The following is a 17,177-nucleotide window of genomic DNA, read 5'->3' as shown; positions in this document are numbered from 1 at the left end:
CTGGAGGAGGTAGGGAACTGGTCTGTCTGCCCAATATAAAGGATCTAAACTGGAGGAGACAGGTGGCAGCGGGAGGAGGTAGGGAACTGGTCTGTCTGCCCAATATAAAGGATCTAAACTGGAGGAGGTAGGGAACTGGTCTGTCTGCCCAATATAAAGGATCTAAACTGGAGGAGGCAGGGAACTGGTCTGTCTGCCCAATATAAAGGATCTAAACTGGAGGAGGTATTGAACTGGTCTGTCTGCCCAATATAAAGGATCTAAACTGGAGGAGGAAGGGAACTGGTCTGTCTGCCCAATATAAAGGATCTAAACCGGAGGAGGAAGGGAACTGGTCTGTCTGCCCAATATAAAGGATCTAAACTGGAGGAGGTAGGGAACTGGTCTGTCTGCCCTATATAAAGGATCTAAACTGGAAGAGGCGGGTGGCAGCGGGAGGAGGTAGGGAACTGGTCTGTCTACCCAATATAAAGGATCTAAACTGGAGGAGGCAGGTGGCAGAGGGAGGAGGTAGGGAACTGGTCTGTCTGCCCAATATAAAGGATCTAAACTGGAGGAGGCAGGTGGCAGAGGGAGGAGGTAGGAAACTGGTCTGTCTGCCCAATATAAAGGATCTAAAATGGAGGAGGAAGGGAACTGGTCTGTCTGCCCAATATAAAGGATCTAAACTGGAGGAGGTAGGGAACTGGTCTGTCTGCCCAATATAAAGGATCAAAACTGGAGGAGGTAGGGAACTGGTCTGTCTGCCCAATATAAAGGATCTAAACTGGAGGAGGTAGGGAACTGGTCTGTCTGCCCAATATAAAGGATCAAAACTGGAGGAGGTAGGGAACTGGTCTGTCTGCCCAATATAAAGGATCTAAACTGGAGGAGGAAGGGAACTGGTCTGTCTGCCCAATATAAAGGATCTAAACTGGAGGAGGTAGGGAACTGGTCTGTCTGCCCAATATAAAGGATCTAAACTGGAGGAGGAAGGGAACTGGTCTGTCTGCCCAATATAAAGGATCTAAACTGGAGGAGGTAGGGAACTGGTCTGTCTGCCCAATATAAAGGATCAAACTGGAGGAGGTAGGGAACTGGTCTGTCTGCCCAATATAAAGGATCAAAATGGAGTATGTAGGGAACTGGTCTGTCTGCCCAATATAAAGGATCTAAACTGGAGGAGGCGGGTGGCAGAGGGAGGAGGTAGGAAACTGGTCTGTCTGCCCAATATAAAGGTTCTAAACTGGAGGAGGAAGGGAACTGGTCTGTCTGCCCAATATAAAGGATCTAAACTGGAGGAGGTAGGGAACTGGTCTGTCTGCCCAATATAAAGGATTAAAACTGGAGGAGGTAGGGAACTGGTCTGTCTGCCCAATATAAAGGATCTAAACTGGAGGAGGTAGGGAACTGGTCTGTCTGCCCAATATAAAGGATCAAAACTGGAGGAGGTAGGGAACTGGTCTGTCTGCCCAATATAAAGGATCTAAACTGGAGGAGGAATGGGAACTGGACTGTCTGCCGAATATAAAGGATCTAAACTGGAGGAGGTAGGGAACTGGTCTGTCTGCCCAATATAAAGGATCTAAACTGGAGGAGACAGGTGGCAGCGGGAAGAGGTAGGGAACTGGTCTGTCTGCCCAATATAAAGGATCTAAACTGGAGGAGGCGGGTGGCAGCGGGAGGAGGTAGGGAACTGGTCTGTCTGCCCAATATAAAGGATCTAAACTGGAGGAGGCAGGGAACTGGTCTGTCTGCCCAATATAAAGGATCTAAATGGAGGAGGTAGGGAACTGGTCTGTCTGCCCAATATAAAGGATCAAAATGGAGGAGGTAGGGAACTGGTCTGTCTGCCCAATATAAAGGATCTAAATGGAGGAGGTAGGGAACTGGTCTGTCTGCCCAATATAAAGGATCAAAATGGAGGAGGTAGGGAACTGGTCTGTCTGCCCTATATAAAGGATCTAAACTGGAGGAGACAGGTGGCAGCGGGAGGAGGTAGGGAACTGGTCTGTCTACCCAATATAAAGGATCAAAATGGAGGAGGTAGGGAACTGGTCTGTCTGCCCAATATAAAGGATCAAAATGGAGGAGGATGGGAACTGGTCTGTCTGCCCAATATAAAGGATCAAAATGGAGGAGGATGGGAACTGGTCTGTCTGCCCTATATAAAGGATCTAAACTGGAGGAGGTAGGGAACTGGTCTGTCTGCCCAATATAAAGGATCTAAACTGGAGGAGACAGGTGGCAGCGGGAGGAGGTAGGGAACTGGTCTGTCTGCCCAATATAAAGGATCAAAATGGAGGAGGTAGGGAACTGGTCTGTCTGCCCAATATAAAGGATCAAAATGGAGGAGGATGGGAACTGGTCTGTCTGCCCAATATAAAGGATCTAAACTGGAGGAGGCGGGTGGCAGAGGGAGGAGGTAGGGAACTGGTCTGTCTGCCCAATATAAAGGATCTAAACTGGAGGAGACAGGTGGCAGCGGGAGGAGGTAGGGAACTGGTCTGTCTGCCCAATATAAAGGATCTAAACTGGAGGAGGAAGGGAACTGGTCTGTCTGCCCAATATAAAGGATCTAAACTGGAGGAGGTAGGGAACTGGTCTGTCTGCCCAATATAAAGGATCTAAACTGGAGGAGGCAGGTGGCAGCGGGAGGAGGAAGGGAACTGGTCTGTCTGCCCAATATAAAGGATCTAAACTGGAGGAGGCAGGGAACTGGTCTGTCTGCCCAATATAAAGGATCTAAACTGGAGGAGGTAGGGAACTGGTCTGTCTGCCCAATATAAAGGATCTAAACTGGAGGAGGAAGGGAACTGGTCTGTCTGCCCAATATAAAGGATCTAAACTGGAGGAGGAAGGGAACTGGTCTGTCTGCCCAATATAAAGGATCTAAACTGGAGGAGGAAGGGAACTGGTCTGTCTGCCCAATATAAAGGATCTAAAATGGAGGAGGTAGGGAACTGGTCTGTCTGCCCTATATAAAGGATCTAAACTGGAAGAGGCGGGTGGCAGCGGGAGGAGGTAGGGAACTGGTCTGTCTACCCAATATAAAGGATCTAAACTGGAGGAGGCAGGTGGCAGAGGGAGGAGGTAGGGAACTGGTCTGTCTGCCCAATATAAAGGATCTAAACTGGAGGAGGCAGGTGGCAGAGGGAGGAGGTAGGAAACTGGTGTGTCTGCCCAATATAAAGGATCTAAACTGGAGGAGGAAGGGAACTGGTCTGTCTGCCCAATATAAAGGATCTAAACTGGAGGAGGTAGGGAACTGGTCTGTCTGCCCAATATAAAGGATCAAAACTGGAGGAGGAAGGGAACTGGTCTGTCTGCCCAATATAAAGGATCTAAACTGGAGGAGGTAGGGAACTGGTCTGTCTGCCCAATATAAAGGATCTAAACTGGAGGAGGAAGGGAACTGGTCTGTCTGCCCAATATAAAGGATCTAAACTGGAGGAGGTAGGGAACTGGTCTGTCTGCCCAATATAAAGGATCAAACTGGAGGAGGTAGGGAACTGGTCTGTCTGCCCAATATAAAGGATCAAAATGGAGTATGTAGGGAACTGGTCTGTCTGCCCAATATAAAGGATCTAAACTGGAGGAGGCGGGTGGCAGAGGGAGGAGGTAGGAAACTGGTCTGTCTGCCCAATATAAAGGATCTAAACTGGAGGAGACAGGTGGCAGCGGGAGGAGGTAGGGAACTGGTCTGTCTGCCCAATATAAAGGATCTAAACTGGAGGAGGAAGGGAACTGGTCTGTCTGCCCAATATAAAGGATCTAAACTGGAGGAGGTAGGGAACTGGTCTGTCTGCCCAATATAAAGGATCAAACTGGAGGAGGTAGGGAACTGGTCTGTCTGCCCAATATAAAGGATCTAAACTGGAGGAGGAAGGGAACTGGTCTGTCTGCCCAATATAAAGGATCTAAACTGGAGGAGGAAGGGAACTGGTCTGTCTGCCCAATATAAAGGATCTAAACTGGAGGAGGTAGGGAACTGGTCTGTCTGCCCAATATAAAGGATCTAAACTGGAGGAGGTAGGGAACTGGTCTGTCTGCCCAATATAAAGGATCAAAATGGAGTATGTAGGGAACTGGTCTGTCTGCCCAATATAAAGGATCTAAACTGGAGGAGGCGGGTGGCAGAGGGAGGAGGTAGGAAACTGGTCTGTCTGCCCAATATAAAGGATCTAAACTGGAGGAGACAGGTGGCAGCGGGAGGAGGTAGGGAACTGGTCTGTCTGCCCAATATAAAGGATCAAAATGGAGGAGGTAGGGAACTGGTCTGTCTGCCCAATATAAAGGATCAAAATGGAGGAGGATGGGAACTGGTCTGTCTGCCCAATATAAAGGATCTAAACTGGAGGAGGCGGGTGGCAGAGGGAGGAGGTAGGGAACTGGTCTGTCTGCCCAATATAAAGGATCTAAACTGGAGGAGACAGGTGGCAGCGGGAGGAGGTAGGGAACTGGTCTGTCTGCCCAATATAAAGGATCTAAACTGGAGGAGGAAGGGAAATGGTCTGTCTGCCCAATATAAAGGATCTAAACTGGAGGAGGTAGGGAACTGGTCTGTCTGCCCAATATAAAGGATCTAAACTGGAGGAGGCAGGTGGCAGCGGGAGGAGGAAGGGAACTGGTCTGTCTGCCCAATATAAAGGATCTAAACTGGAGGAGGCAGGGAACTGGTCTGTCTGCCCAATATAAAGGATCTAAACTGGAGGAGGTAGGGAACTGGTCTGTCTGCCCAATATAAAGGATCTAAACTGGAGGAGGTAGGGAACTGGTCTGTCTGCCCAATATAAAGGATCTAAACTGGAGGAGGAAGGGAACTGGTCTGTCTGCCCAATATAAAGGATCTAAACTGGAGGAGGAAGGGAACTGGTCTGTCTGCCCAATATAAAGGATCTAAACTGGAGGAGGAAGGGAACTGGTCTGTCTGCCCAATATAAAGGATCTAAACTGGAGGAGGTAGGGAACTGGTCTGTCTGCCCTATATAAAGGATCTAAACTGGAAGAGGCGGGTGGCAGCGGGAGGAGGTAGGGAACTGGTCTGTCTACCCAATATAAAGGATCTAAACTGGAGGAGGCAGGTGGCAGAGGGAGGAGGTAGGGAACTGGTCTGTCTGCCCAATATAAAGGATCTAAACTGGAGGAGGCAGGTGGCAGAGGGAGGAGGTAGGAAACTGGTCTGTCTGCCCAATATAAAGGATCTAAACTGGAGGAGGAAGGGAACTGGTCTGTCTGCCCAATATAAAGGATCTAAACTGGAGGAGGTAGGGAACTGGTCTGTCTGCCCAATATAAAGGATCAAAACTGGAGGAGGTAGGGAACTGGTCTGTCTGCCCAATATAAAGGATCTAAACTGGAGGAGGTAGGGAACTGGTCTGTCTGCCCAATATAAAGGATCAAAACTGGAGGAGGTAGGGAACTGGTCTGTCTGCCCAATATAAAGGATCTAAACTGGAGGAGGAAGGGAACTGGTCTGTCTGCCCAATATAAAGGATCTAAACTGGAGGAGGTAGGGAACTGGTCTGTCTGCCCAATATAAAGGATCTAAACTGGAGGAGGAAGGGAACTGGTCTGTCTGCCCAATATAAAGGATCTAAACTGGAGGAGGTAGGGAACTGGTCTGTCTGCCCAATATAAAGGATCAAACTGGAGGAGGTAGGGAACTGGTCTGTCTGCCAAATATAAAGGATCAAAATGGAGTATGTAGGGAACTGGTCTGTCTGCCCAATATAAAGGATCTAAACTGGAGGAGGCGGGTGGCAGAGGGAGGAGGTAGGAAACTGGTCTGTCTGCCCAATATAAAGGATCTAAACTGGAGGAGGAAGGGAACTGGTCTGTCTGCCCAATATAAAGGATCTAAACTGGAGGAGGTAGGGAACTGGTCTGTCTGCCCAATATAAAGGATCAAAACTGGAGGAGGTAGGGAACTGGTCTGTCTGCCCAATATAAAGGATCTAAACTGGAGGAGGTAGGGAACTGGTCTGTCTGCCCAATATAAAGGATCAAAACTGGAGGAGGTAGGGAACTGGTCTGTCTGCCCAATATAAAGGATCTAAACTGGAGGAGGAATGGGAACTGGACTGTCTGCCCAATATAAAGGATCTAAACTGGAGGAGGTAGGGAACTGGTCTGTCTGCCCAATATAAAGGATCTAAACTGGAGGAGGAAGGGAACTGGTCTGTCTGCCCAATATATAGGATCTAAACTGGAGGAGGTAGGGAACTGGTCTGTCTGCCCAATATAAAGGATCAAACTGGAGGAGGTAGGGAACTGGTCTGTCTGCCCAATATAAAGGATCAAAATGGAGTATGTAGGGAACTGGTCTGTCTGCCCAATATAAAGGATCTAAACTGGAGGAGGTAGTGAACTGGTCTGTCTGCCCAATATAAAGGATCAAAACTGGAGGAGGTAGTGAACTGGTCTGTCTGCCCAATATAAAGGACCTAAACTGGAGGAGGTAGTGAACTGGTCTGTCTGCCCAATATAAAGGACCTAAACTGGAGGAGGTAGTGAACTGGTCTGTCTGCCCAATATAAAGGATCTAAACTGGAGGAGGTAGTGAACTGGTCTGTCTGCCCAATATAAAGGATCTAAACTGGAGGAGGTAGTGAACTGGTCTGTCTGCCCAATATAAAGGATCTAAACTGGAGGAGGTAGTGAACTGGTCTGTCTGCCCAATATAAAGGATCTAAACTGGAGGAGGTAGTGAACTGGTCTGTCTGCCCAATATAAAGGATCTAAACTGGAGGAGGTAGTGAACTGGTCTGTCTGCCCAATATAAAGGATCTAAACTGGAGGAGGTAGTGAACTGGTCTGTCTGCCCAATATAAAGGATCTAAACTGGAGGAGGTAGTGAACTGGTCTGTCTGCCCAATATAAAGGATCTAAACTGGAGGAGGTAGTGAACTGGTCTGTCTGCCCAATATAAAGGATCTAAACTGGAGGAGGCAGGGAACTGGTCTGTCTGCCCAATAAAAAGGATCTAAACTGGAGGAGGTAGGGAACTGGTCTGTCTGCCCAATATAAAGGACCTAAACTGGAGGAGGAAGGGAACTGGTCTGTCTGCCCAATATAAAGGATCAAAATGGAGTATGTAGTGAACTGGTCTGTCTGCCCTATATAAAGGATCTAAACTGGAGGAGGTAGTGAACTGGTCTGTCTGCCCAATATAAAGGATCTAAACTGGAGGAGGCAGGGAACTGGTCTGTCTGCCCAATAAAAAGGATCTAAACTGGAGGAGGTAGGGAACTGGTCTGTCTGCCCAATATAAAGGACCTAAACTGGAGGAGGCAGGGAACTGGTCTGTCTGCCCAATATAAAGGATCTAAACTGGAGGAGGTAGGGAACTGGTCTGTCTGCCCAATATAAAGGATCTAAACTGGAGGAGGTAGGGAACTGGTCTGTCTGCCCAATATAAAGGATCTAAACTGGAGGAGGTAGGGAACTGGTCTGTCTGCCCAATATAAAGGATCTAAACTGGAGGAGTTAGGGAACTGGTCTGTCTGCCCAATATAAAGGATCTAAACTGGAGGAGGTAGGGAACTGGTCTGTCTGCCCAATATAAAGGATCTAAACTGGAGGAGGTAGGGAACTGGTCTGTCTCCCCAATATAAAGGATCTAAACTGGAGGAGGTAGTGAACTGGTCTGTCTGCCCAATATAAAGGATCTAAACTGGAGGAGGTAGGGAACTGGTCTGTCTGCCCAATATAAAGGATCTAAACTGGAGGAGGTAGGGAACTGGTCTGTCTGCCCAATATAAAGGATCTAACTGGAGGAGGTAGGGAACTGGTCTGTCTGCCCAATATAAAGGATCTAACTGGAGGAGGTAGGGAACTGGTCTGTCTGCCCAATATAAAGGACCTAAACTGGAGGAGGTAGTGAACTGGTCTGTCTGCCCAATATAAAGGACCTAAACTGGAGGAGGTAGTGAACTGGTCTGTCTGCCCAATATAAAGGATCTAAACTGGAGGAGGTAGGGAACTGGTCTGTCTGCCCAATATAAAGGATCTAACTGGAGGAGGTAGGGAACTGGTCTGTCTGCCCAATATAAAGGATCTAACTGGAGGAGGTAGGGAACTGGTCTGTCTGCCCAATATAAAGGACCTAAACTGGAGGAGGTAGTGAACTGGTCTGTCTGCCCAATATAAAGGACCTAAACTGGAGGAGGTAGGGAACTGGTCTGTCTGCCCAATATAAAGGACCTAAACTGGAGGAGGAATAAAAATAGCATAAATAGGAAAGTATACAAGTTTCATTTGAGGACCAGGATGTTGACAACTGTGCCATACAGATTGCAAAATAGTTGGGAAGAGATTTTTGATGTACCGATTCCATGAGTTGATATATAAAACAATGCAAGATTCAAGACTTCGTGCTTTTCAGCTACAGTTATTATGTAGAATTCTTGCCACCAACAAAATGTTGAATATTTGCGACATAAAATCATTTAAATTCTGCAGATTTTGTTGTGAGGATACAGAATCAATAGACCATTTATTTTGGTATTGCCCTCAGGTAGCCTGTTTCTGGTCTCAGGTTCAGGAATGGCTGAAAATGCATAGCGTTGATCTAAAATTGACCCTAGAAATAGTACTGTTATGAGATCTGGAGAGACCGGATCAGTCAATTACTAATATACTAATACTCTTAGTAAAAGTGTTTATCTTCAACTCTGCAATCTATTTGATTAGATAGATTGAAATTGTACGTTAAACATCATAGCATAGTTGAAAGATATGTGTTGCGTAGAAACCCAAAGTGGGTGGCCGGCAGAGATAGATACGATGAGCTGAGTGAAGCTGAGTGTCACAGCCGTTGTCGAAAGGAGACCAAAGTGCAGCGTTGTGAGCGTACATTTTCTTTTATTTATAGTAAATGTCGCCAACAAAACAAGAAAACAACCGAGAAGCTTAACAGGGCATTAGTGCCACTAACAAAGATAACGAGCCACAAACACCAAAGGAAAAAAAGGCTTCCTAAGTATGATTCCCAATCAGAGACAACGAATGACAGCTGTCCCTGATTGAGAACCATACCCGGCCAAAACATAGAAATACCAAACATAGAAATAAAGAACATAGATTGCCCACCCCAAATCACACCCTGACCAAACCAAATAGAGACATAAAAATGCTCTCTAAGGTCAGGGCGTGACACTGAGGGTCGGGATGTGGAATTGGAGACAAGTGGGAGTGGAGTTGATGTGTGGGAGATAGAATGATGGTCAAAGATACAAGTTTAAAAAAATATTTTAAAAAGTCTAAATAAAACATAATAAAAAGTACATTTGAATGACACTAAGTAGCAGTGTTTGTACAGCTAATGCCGGTTTGCCTGAGGCTGATGCCGTGCAGGTGTTTGTACACATGCATATACACACACTCTCATTCAAATAAACACATACAAGAACACACACATACATGTAATAGGGCCAGACATGCACACAAACATATACAGTTGGCATCGCTGTTATGATTTCAGTTGTCCTTGATGTCCTTTGTTTGAAATGTACGATTTTTATTATTTTTTGCATTGTTGTTTGCTGTTTTCTTCTGTCTTTTCCTTTTGTCTCTTTAGTTCGTTCTCTTGGTTGTTGGTGCATTGGGGGGCTGTTGGGGATGGGGAATTAATTTTATTTTTATTTTATTTTCTTGGGGGAGGGTTCTTGAATGGTTGAGGGACAGCTATTAACTGTGGGGGGGTCTTGGAGGGTTCGGGTTCACGTTTTTTGGCCTGGTGGGAAATCTGCCAACGTGCCATTGAGCAGGGCATTGACCCTGGATGCTTCTGTGTGTCTCTCTGAATGGGAGTCTGTTGGATGACTGGTGTAGTTGTTGAGCGGCTTCACTGCAAGTATATTGTATGTTTTGGATCTTCAATTGAAAAAAAAATTATACTAAAAAATACTTTACTTAGCTGAAGCCTGCAGGTAAAGTGTCCTCTGTAATTATTGGGACAGGGAAGCCTGCAGGTAAAGTGTCCATTGTAATTATTGGGACAGGGAAGCCTGCAGGTAAAGTGTCCATTGTAATTATTGGGACAGGGAAGCCTGCAGGTAAAGTGTCCTCTGTAATTATTGGGACAGGAAGGTATTGTTTCTTCTTATGGCTCTAATCTCCACAAGTTTGGATTTGAAATCAAACATTTTTTTGTAATTATTTAACCTTTATTTAACTAGGCAAATCAGTTAAGAACAAATTCTTATTTACAATAACAGCCTAGGAATAGTTAACTTCCTTGTTCAGGGGCCGAACGACATATTTTTACCTTCTCAGCTCGGGGATTCGATCTAGCAACCTTTCGGTTACTGGCCCAACGCTCTAACCACTAGGCTACCTGCCTATGAAGTTAAAGTGCAGACTGTCAGCTTTAATTTGAGGGTATTTTCATCCATATCCGTCTAAAAATGACAGGACTATTTTCACTACGCATAGAGAATAGGGTGCCATTAGGTACACAGCCATAGAGCCATAGAGAATAGGGTGCCATTAGGTACACAGCCATAGAGCCATAGAGAATAGGGTGCCATTAGGTACACAGCCATAGAGCCATAGAGAATAGGGTGCCATTAGGTGTACAGCCATAGAGCCATAGAGAATAGGGTGCCATTAGGTACACAGCCATAGAGAATAGGGTGCCATTAGGTACACAGCCATAGAGAATAGGGTGCCATTAGGTACACAGTCATAGAGAATAGGGTGCCATTAGGTACACAGCCATAGAGCCATAGAGAATAGGGTGCCATTAGGTGTACAGCCATAGAGCCATAGAGAATAGGGTGCCATTAGGTACACAGCCATAGAGCCATAGAGAATAGGGTGCCATTAGGTACACAGCCATAGAGAATAGGGTGCCATTAGGTACACAGCCATAGAGAATAGGGTGCCATTAGGTACACAGCCATAGAGAATAGGGTGCCATTAGGTACACAGCCATAGAGAATAGGGTGCCATTAGGTACACAGCCATAGATAATAGGGTGCCATTAGGTACACACCCATAGAGAATAGGGTGCCATTAGGTACACAGCCATAGAGAATAGGGTGCCATTAGGTACACAGCCATATAGAATGGGGTGCCATTAGGTGTACAGCTATAGAGCCATAGAGAATAGGGTGCCATTAGGTACACAACCATAGAGCCATAGAGAATAGGGTGCCATTAGGTACACAGCCATAGAGCCATAGAGAATAGGGTGCCATTAGGTACACAGCCATAGAGAATAGGGTGCCATTAGGTGTACAGCCATAGAGAATAGGGTGCCATTAGGTGTACAGCCATAGAGCCATAGAGAATAGGGGGCCATTAGGTACACAGCCATAGAGAATAGGGTGCCATTAGGTGTACAGCCATAGAGAATAGGGTGCCATTAGGTACACAGCCATAGAGAATAGTGTGCCATTAGGTACACAGCCATAGATAATAGGGTGCCATTAGGTGTACAGCCATAGAGAATAGGGTGCCATTAGGTACACAGCCATAGAGAATAGGGTGCCATTAGGTACACAGCCATAGAGAATAGGGTGCCATTAGGTACACAACCATAGAGAATAGGGTGCCATTAGGTACACAGCCATATAGAATGGGGTGCCATTAGGTACACAGCCATAGAGAATAGGGTGCCATTAGGTACACAGACATAGTGAATAGGGTGCCATTAAGTACACAGCCATAGAGAATAGGGTGCCATTAGGTACACAGCCATAGAGAATAGGGTGCCATTAGGTACACAGCCATAGAGCCATAGAGAATAGGGTGCCATTAGGTGCACAGCCATATAGAATAGGGTGCCATTAGGTACACAGCCATAGAGAATAGGGTGCCATTAAGTACACAGCCATAGAGAATAGGGTGCCATTAGGTACACAGCCATAGAGAATAGGGTGTCATTAGGTACACAGCCATAGAGAATAGGGTGCCATTAGGTACACAGCCATAGAGAATAGGGTGCCATTAGGTACACAGCCATAGAGAATAGGGTGCCATTAGGTACACAGCCATAGAGAATAGGGTGCCATTAGGTACACAGCCATAGAGAATAGGGTGCCATTAGGTACACAGCCATAGAGAATAGGGTGCCATTAGGTACACAGCCATAGAGAATAGGGTGCCATTAGGTACACAGCCATAGAGAATAGGGTGCCATTAGGTGTGACCAGAATCAGAATCTCCCGGTGACTGGATGCTGGACTCTCTTAGGCCTCGTCTTCTCTCCAGGCTTCATGTTCACGTAGTCACTCTGAACAGCCACTTCCTCCTTCATCTTCCTCTGAGGAGAAATACACACAGAAACACATCAGAAGAAGTCAATGATGGGATGTAGGGTGTCTTATGATAGGTCAGTCATTGTGTAAGGCCGTCTTAAGATAGGTCAGTCATTATGTAGGGTGTGTAAGGGTATCTTATGATAGGTCAGTCATTATGTAGGGTGTCTTATGATAGGTCAGTCATTATGTAGGGTGTGTAAGGGTGTCTTATGATAGGTCAGTCATTATGTAGGGTGTGTTATGACAGGTCAGTCATTATGTAGGGTGTCTTATGATAGGTCAGTCATTATGTAGGGTGTCTTATGATAGGTCAGTCATTATGTAGGGTGTGTAAGGGTGTCTTATGATAGGTCAGTCATTATGTAAGGGTGTCTTATGATAGGTCAGTCATTGTGTAAGGGGATCTTATAATAGGTCAGTCATTGTGTAAGGGTGTCTTATGATAGGTCAGTCATTATGTAGGGTGTCTTATGATAGGTCAGTCATTATGGAGGGTGTCTTATGATAGGTCAGTCATTGTGTAAGGGTGTCTTATGATAGGTCAGTCATTATGTAGGGTGTGTAAGGGTGTCTTATGATAGGTCAGTCATTATGTAAGGGTGTCTTATGATAGGTCAGTCATTATGTAGGGTGTGTAAGGGTGTCTTATGATAGGTCAGTCATTATGTAAGGGTGTCTTATGATAGGTCAGTCATTATGTAGGGTGTGTAAGGGTGTCTTATGATAGGTCAGTCATTATGTAGGGTGTCTTATGATAGGTCAGTCATTATGTAGGGGGATCGTATGATAGGTCAGTCATTGTGTAAAGGTGTCTTATGATAGGTCAGTCATTGTGTAAGGGTATCTTATGATAGGTCAGTCATTGTGTAAGGGTATCTTATGATAGGTCAGTCATTATGTAAGGGTGTCTTATGATAGGTCAGTCATTATGTAGGGTGTCTTATGATAGGTCAGTCATTATGTAGGGTGTCTTATGATAGGTCAGTCATTATGTAGGGTGTGTAAGGGTGTCTTATGATAGGTCAGTCATTATGTAGGGTGTCTTATGATAGGTCAGTCATTATGTAGGGTGTCTTATGATAGGTCAGTCATTATGTAGGGTGTCTTATGATAGGTCAGTCATTATGTAGGGTATCTTATGATAGGTCAGTCATTGTGTAACGGTGTCTTATGATAGGTCAGTCATTGTGTAAGGGTGTCTTATGATAGGTCAGTCATTATGTAGGGTATCTTATGATAGGTAAGTCATTATGTAAGGGTGTCTTATGATAGGTCAGTCATTATGTAGGGTGTCTTATGATAAGTCAGTCATTATGTAGGGTATCTTATGATAAGTCAGTCATTATGTAGGGTATCTTATGACATGTCAGTCATTATGTAGGGTATCTTATGACATGTCAGTCATTATGTAGGGTATCTTATGATAGGTAAGTCATTATGTAAGGGTGTCTTATGATAGGTCAGTCATTATGTAGGGTGTCTTATGATAGGTCAGTCATTATGTAGGGTATCTTATCATAGGTCAGTCATTATGTAGGGTGTCTTATGATAGGTCAGTCATTATGTAGGGTATCTTATGATAGGTCAGTCATTATGTAGGGTATCTTATGATAGGTCAGTCATTGTGTAAGGGTGTCTTATGATAGGTCAGTCATTATATAGGGTATCTTATGATAGGTCAGTCATTATGTAGGGGTATCTTATGATAGGTCAGTCCTTATGTAGGGGTATCTTATGATAGGTCAGTCATTATGTAGGGTATCTTATGATAGATCAGTCATTATGTAGGGTGTCTTATGATAGGTCAGTCATTATGTAGGGTGTCTTATGATAGGTCAGTCATTATGTAGGGTATATTATGATAGTTCAGTCATTGTGTAAGGGTGTCTTATGATAGGTCAGTCATTATGTAGGGTATCTTATGATAGGTCAGTCATTATGTAGGGGTATCTTATGATAGGTCAGTCCTTATGTAGGGGTATCTTATGATAGGTCAGTCATTATGTAGGGTATCTTATGATAGGTCAGTCATTATGTAGGGTGTCTTATGATAGGTCAGTCATTATGTAGGGTGTCTTATGATAGGTCAGTCATTATGTAGGGTATCTTATGATAGGTCAGTCATTGTGTAAGGGTGTCTTATGATAGGTCAGTCATTGTGTAAGGGTGTCTTATGATAGGTCAGTCATTATGTAGGGTATCTTATGATAGGTCAGTCATTATGTAAGGGTGTCTTATGATAGGTCAGTCATTATGTAGGGTGTCTTATGATAGGTCAGTCATTATGTAGGGTATCTTATCATAGGTCAGTCATTGTGTAAGGGTGTCTTATGATAGGTCAGTCATTGTGTAAGGGTGTCTTATGATAGGTCAGTCATTGTGTAAGGGTGTCTTATGATAGGTCAGTCATTATGTAGGGTATCTTATGATAGGTCAGTCATTATGTAAGGGTGTCTTATGATAGGTCAGTCATTATGTAGGGTGTCTTATGATAGGTCAGTCATTATGTAGGGTATCTTATCATAAGTCAGTCATTGTGTAAGGGTGTCTTATGATAAGTCAGTCATTATGTAGGGTATCTTATGACAGGTCAGTCATTATGTACGGTATCTTATGACAGGTCAGTCATTATGTACGGTATCTTATGATAGGTCAGTCATTATGTAGGGTGTCTTATGATAGGTCAGTCATTATGTAGGGTATCTTATGACAGGTCAGTCATTATGTACGGTATCTTATGATAGGTCAGTCATTATGTAGGGTGTCTTATGACAGGTCAGTCATTGTGTAAGGGTATCTTATGATAGGTCAGTCATTGGGTAAGGGTATCTTATGATAGGTCAGTCATTATGTAAGGGTGTCTTATGATAGGTCAGTCATTATGTAGGGTATCTTATGATAGGTCAGTCATTATGTAGGGGTATCTTATGATAGGTCAGTCATTATGTAGGGTGTCTTATGATAGGTCAGTCATTATGTAGGGTGTCTTATGATAGGTCAGTCATTATGTAGGGTGTCTTATGATAGGTCAGTCATTATGTAGGGTGTCTTATGATAGGTCAGTCATTATGTAGGGTGTCTTATGATAGGTCAGTCATTATGTAGGGTATCTTATGATAGGTCAGTCATTGTGTAACGGTGTCTTATGATAGGTCAGTCATTATGTAGGGTGTCTTATGATAGGTCAGTCATTATGTAGGGTATCTTATGATAGGTAAGTCATTATGTAAGGGTGTCTTATGATAGGTCAGTCATTATGTAGGGTGTCTTATGATAGGTCAGTCATTATGTAGGGTGTCTTATGATAAGTCAGTCATTATGTAGGGTATCTTATGACATGTCAGTCATTATGTAGGGTATCTTATGATAGGTAAGTCATTATGTAAGGGTGTCTTATGATAGGTCAGTCAATATGTAGGGTATCTTATCATAGGTCAGTCATTATGTAGGGTATCTTATGACAAGTCAGTCATTATGTAGGGTATCTTATGACATGTCAGTCATTATGTAGGGTATCTTATGATAGGTCAGTCATTATGTAGGGTGTCTTATGACAGGTCAGTCATTGTGTAAGGGTATCTTATGACAGGTCAGTCATTGTGTAAGGGTATCTTATGATAGGTCAGTCATTATGTAGGGTATCTTATGATAGGTCAGTCATTATGTAGGGTATCTTATGATAGGTCAGTCATTGTGTAGGGTATCTTATGATAGGTCAGTCATTATGTAGGGTATCTTATGATAGGTCAGTCATTATGTAGGGTATCTTATGATAGGTCAGTCATTATGTAGGGTATCTTATGACAGGTCAGTCATTATGTAGGGTATCTTATGACATGTCAGTCATTATGTAGGGTATCTTATGACATGTCAGTCATGATGTAGGGTATCTTATGACATGTCAGTCATTATGTAGGGTATCTTATGATAGGTCAGTCATTATGTAGGGTATCTTATGACATGTCAGTCATTATGTAGGGTATCTTATGATAGGTCAGTCATTATGTAGGGTATCTTATGATAGGTCAGTCATTGTGTAAGGGTGTCTTATGATAGGTCAGTCATTATGTAGGGTATCTTATGACAGGTCAGTCATTATGTAGGGTATCTTATGATAGGTCAGTCATTATGTAAGGGTATCTTATGATAGGTCAGTCATTATGTAGGGTCTCTTATGATAGGTCAGTCATTATGTAGGGGATAGTATGATAGGTCAGTCATTATGTAGTGTATCTTATGATAGGTCAGTCATTGTGTAAGGGTATCTTATGATAGGTCAGTCATTATGTAGGGTGTCTTATGATAGGTCAGTCATTGTGTAAGGGTATCTTATGATAGGTCAGTCATTGTGTAAGGGTGTCTTATGATAGGTCAGTCATTGTGTTAGAATGATACAACATGTTGTTTACAGACAGTCACTATGTAATGCTTTTATTTCAGGGTGTGTCACCATGGAGACCAGGGTCTTATTTACACCGGATCCCTGTGAACCTGAGTTTTATTTCTACAGGGTAGGTCACCATGGAGACCAGGGTGTAATACAACATCATGTAAAATAACAACATCAATATAACACAACGAGATGAATCAAAAAGGAACACAACATATCCCTTCCCTTAAACTCCATTTAAACAATGGAGACCAGCGAGTCCAGCTTCAAGGTGGCCTGAAGGATATTACATGAGCTGGGGGCATAACAACTAAAAGCATTTTCTTATAGATCCCTGGACTCCCTGGACTCCCAGGACTCCCTGTATTCCCTGTATTCCCTGAACTCCCAGGACTCCCTGGATAACAGATGTTTCAGAGTGGACTTTCTTGGCTATAATAATAAATGGAGTGACCAGACTCTCAGGGTCAGTGTTAGGGTCAGTGTTAGGGTCAGGGTCAGGGTCAGCGTTAGGGTCAGGGTCAGGGTCAGCGTTAGGG

The 17,177-nt window shown here is 44.1% G+C and overlaps 1 protein-coding gene across 1 annotated transcript in view; it reads right to left on the bottom strand.

Moving 5' to 3' along the window:
• Nucleotides 1-9,872: 9,872 nt before the first annotated feature.
• LOC139538552 (uncharacterized) overlaps nt 9,873-17,177 on the bottom strand; it is a 41,065-nt gene continuing 33,760 nt past the window's right edge. The window contains exon 4 of the mRNA XM_071340716.1: nt 9,873-12,250. Within this exon, the coding sequence (XP_071196817.1) occupies nt 12,143-12,250 (108 nt within the window). The 3' untranslated portion in view covers nt 9,873-12,142. The remainder of the gene's footprint in view (nt 12,251-17,177) is intronic.

This window comes from Salvelinus alpinus, chromosome 14, assembly GCF_045679555.1.
Source record: "Salvelinus alpinus chromosome 14, SLU_Salpinus.1, whole genome shotgun sequence".
In the NCBI taxonomy this organism is placed as follows: domain Eukaryota; kingdom Metazoa; phylum Chordata; class Actinopteri; order Salmoniformes; family Salmonidae; genus Salvelinus; species Salvelinus alpinus.
This window is presented reverse-complemented; position numbering and strand designations above follow the sequence as displayed.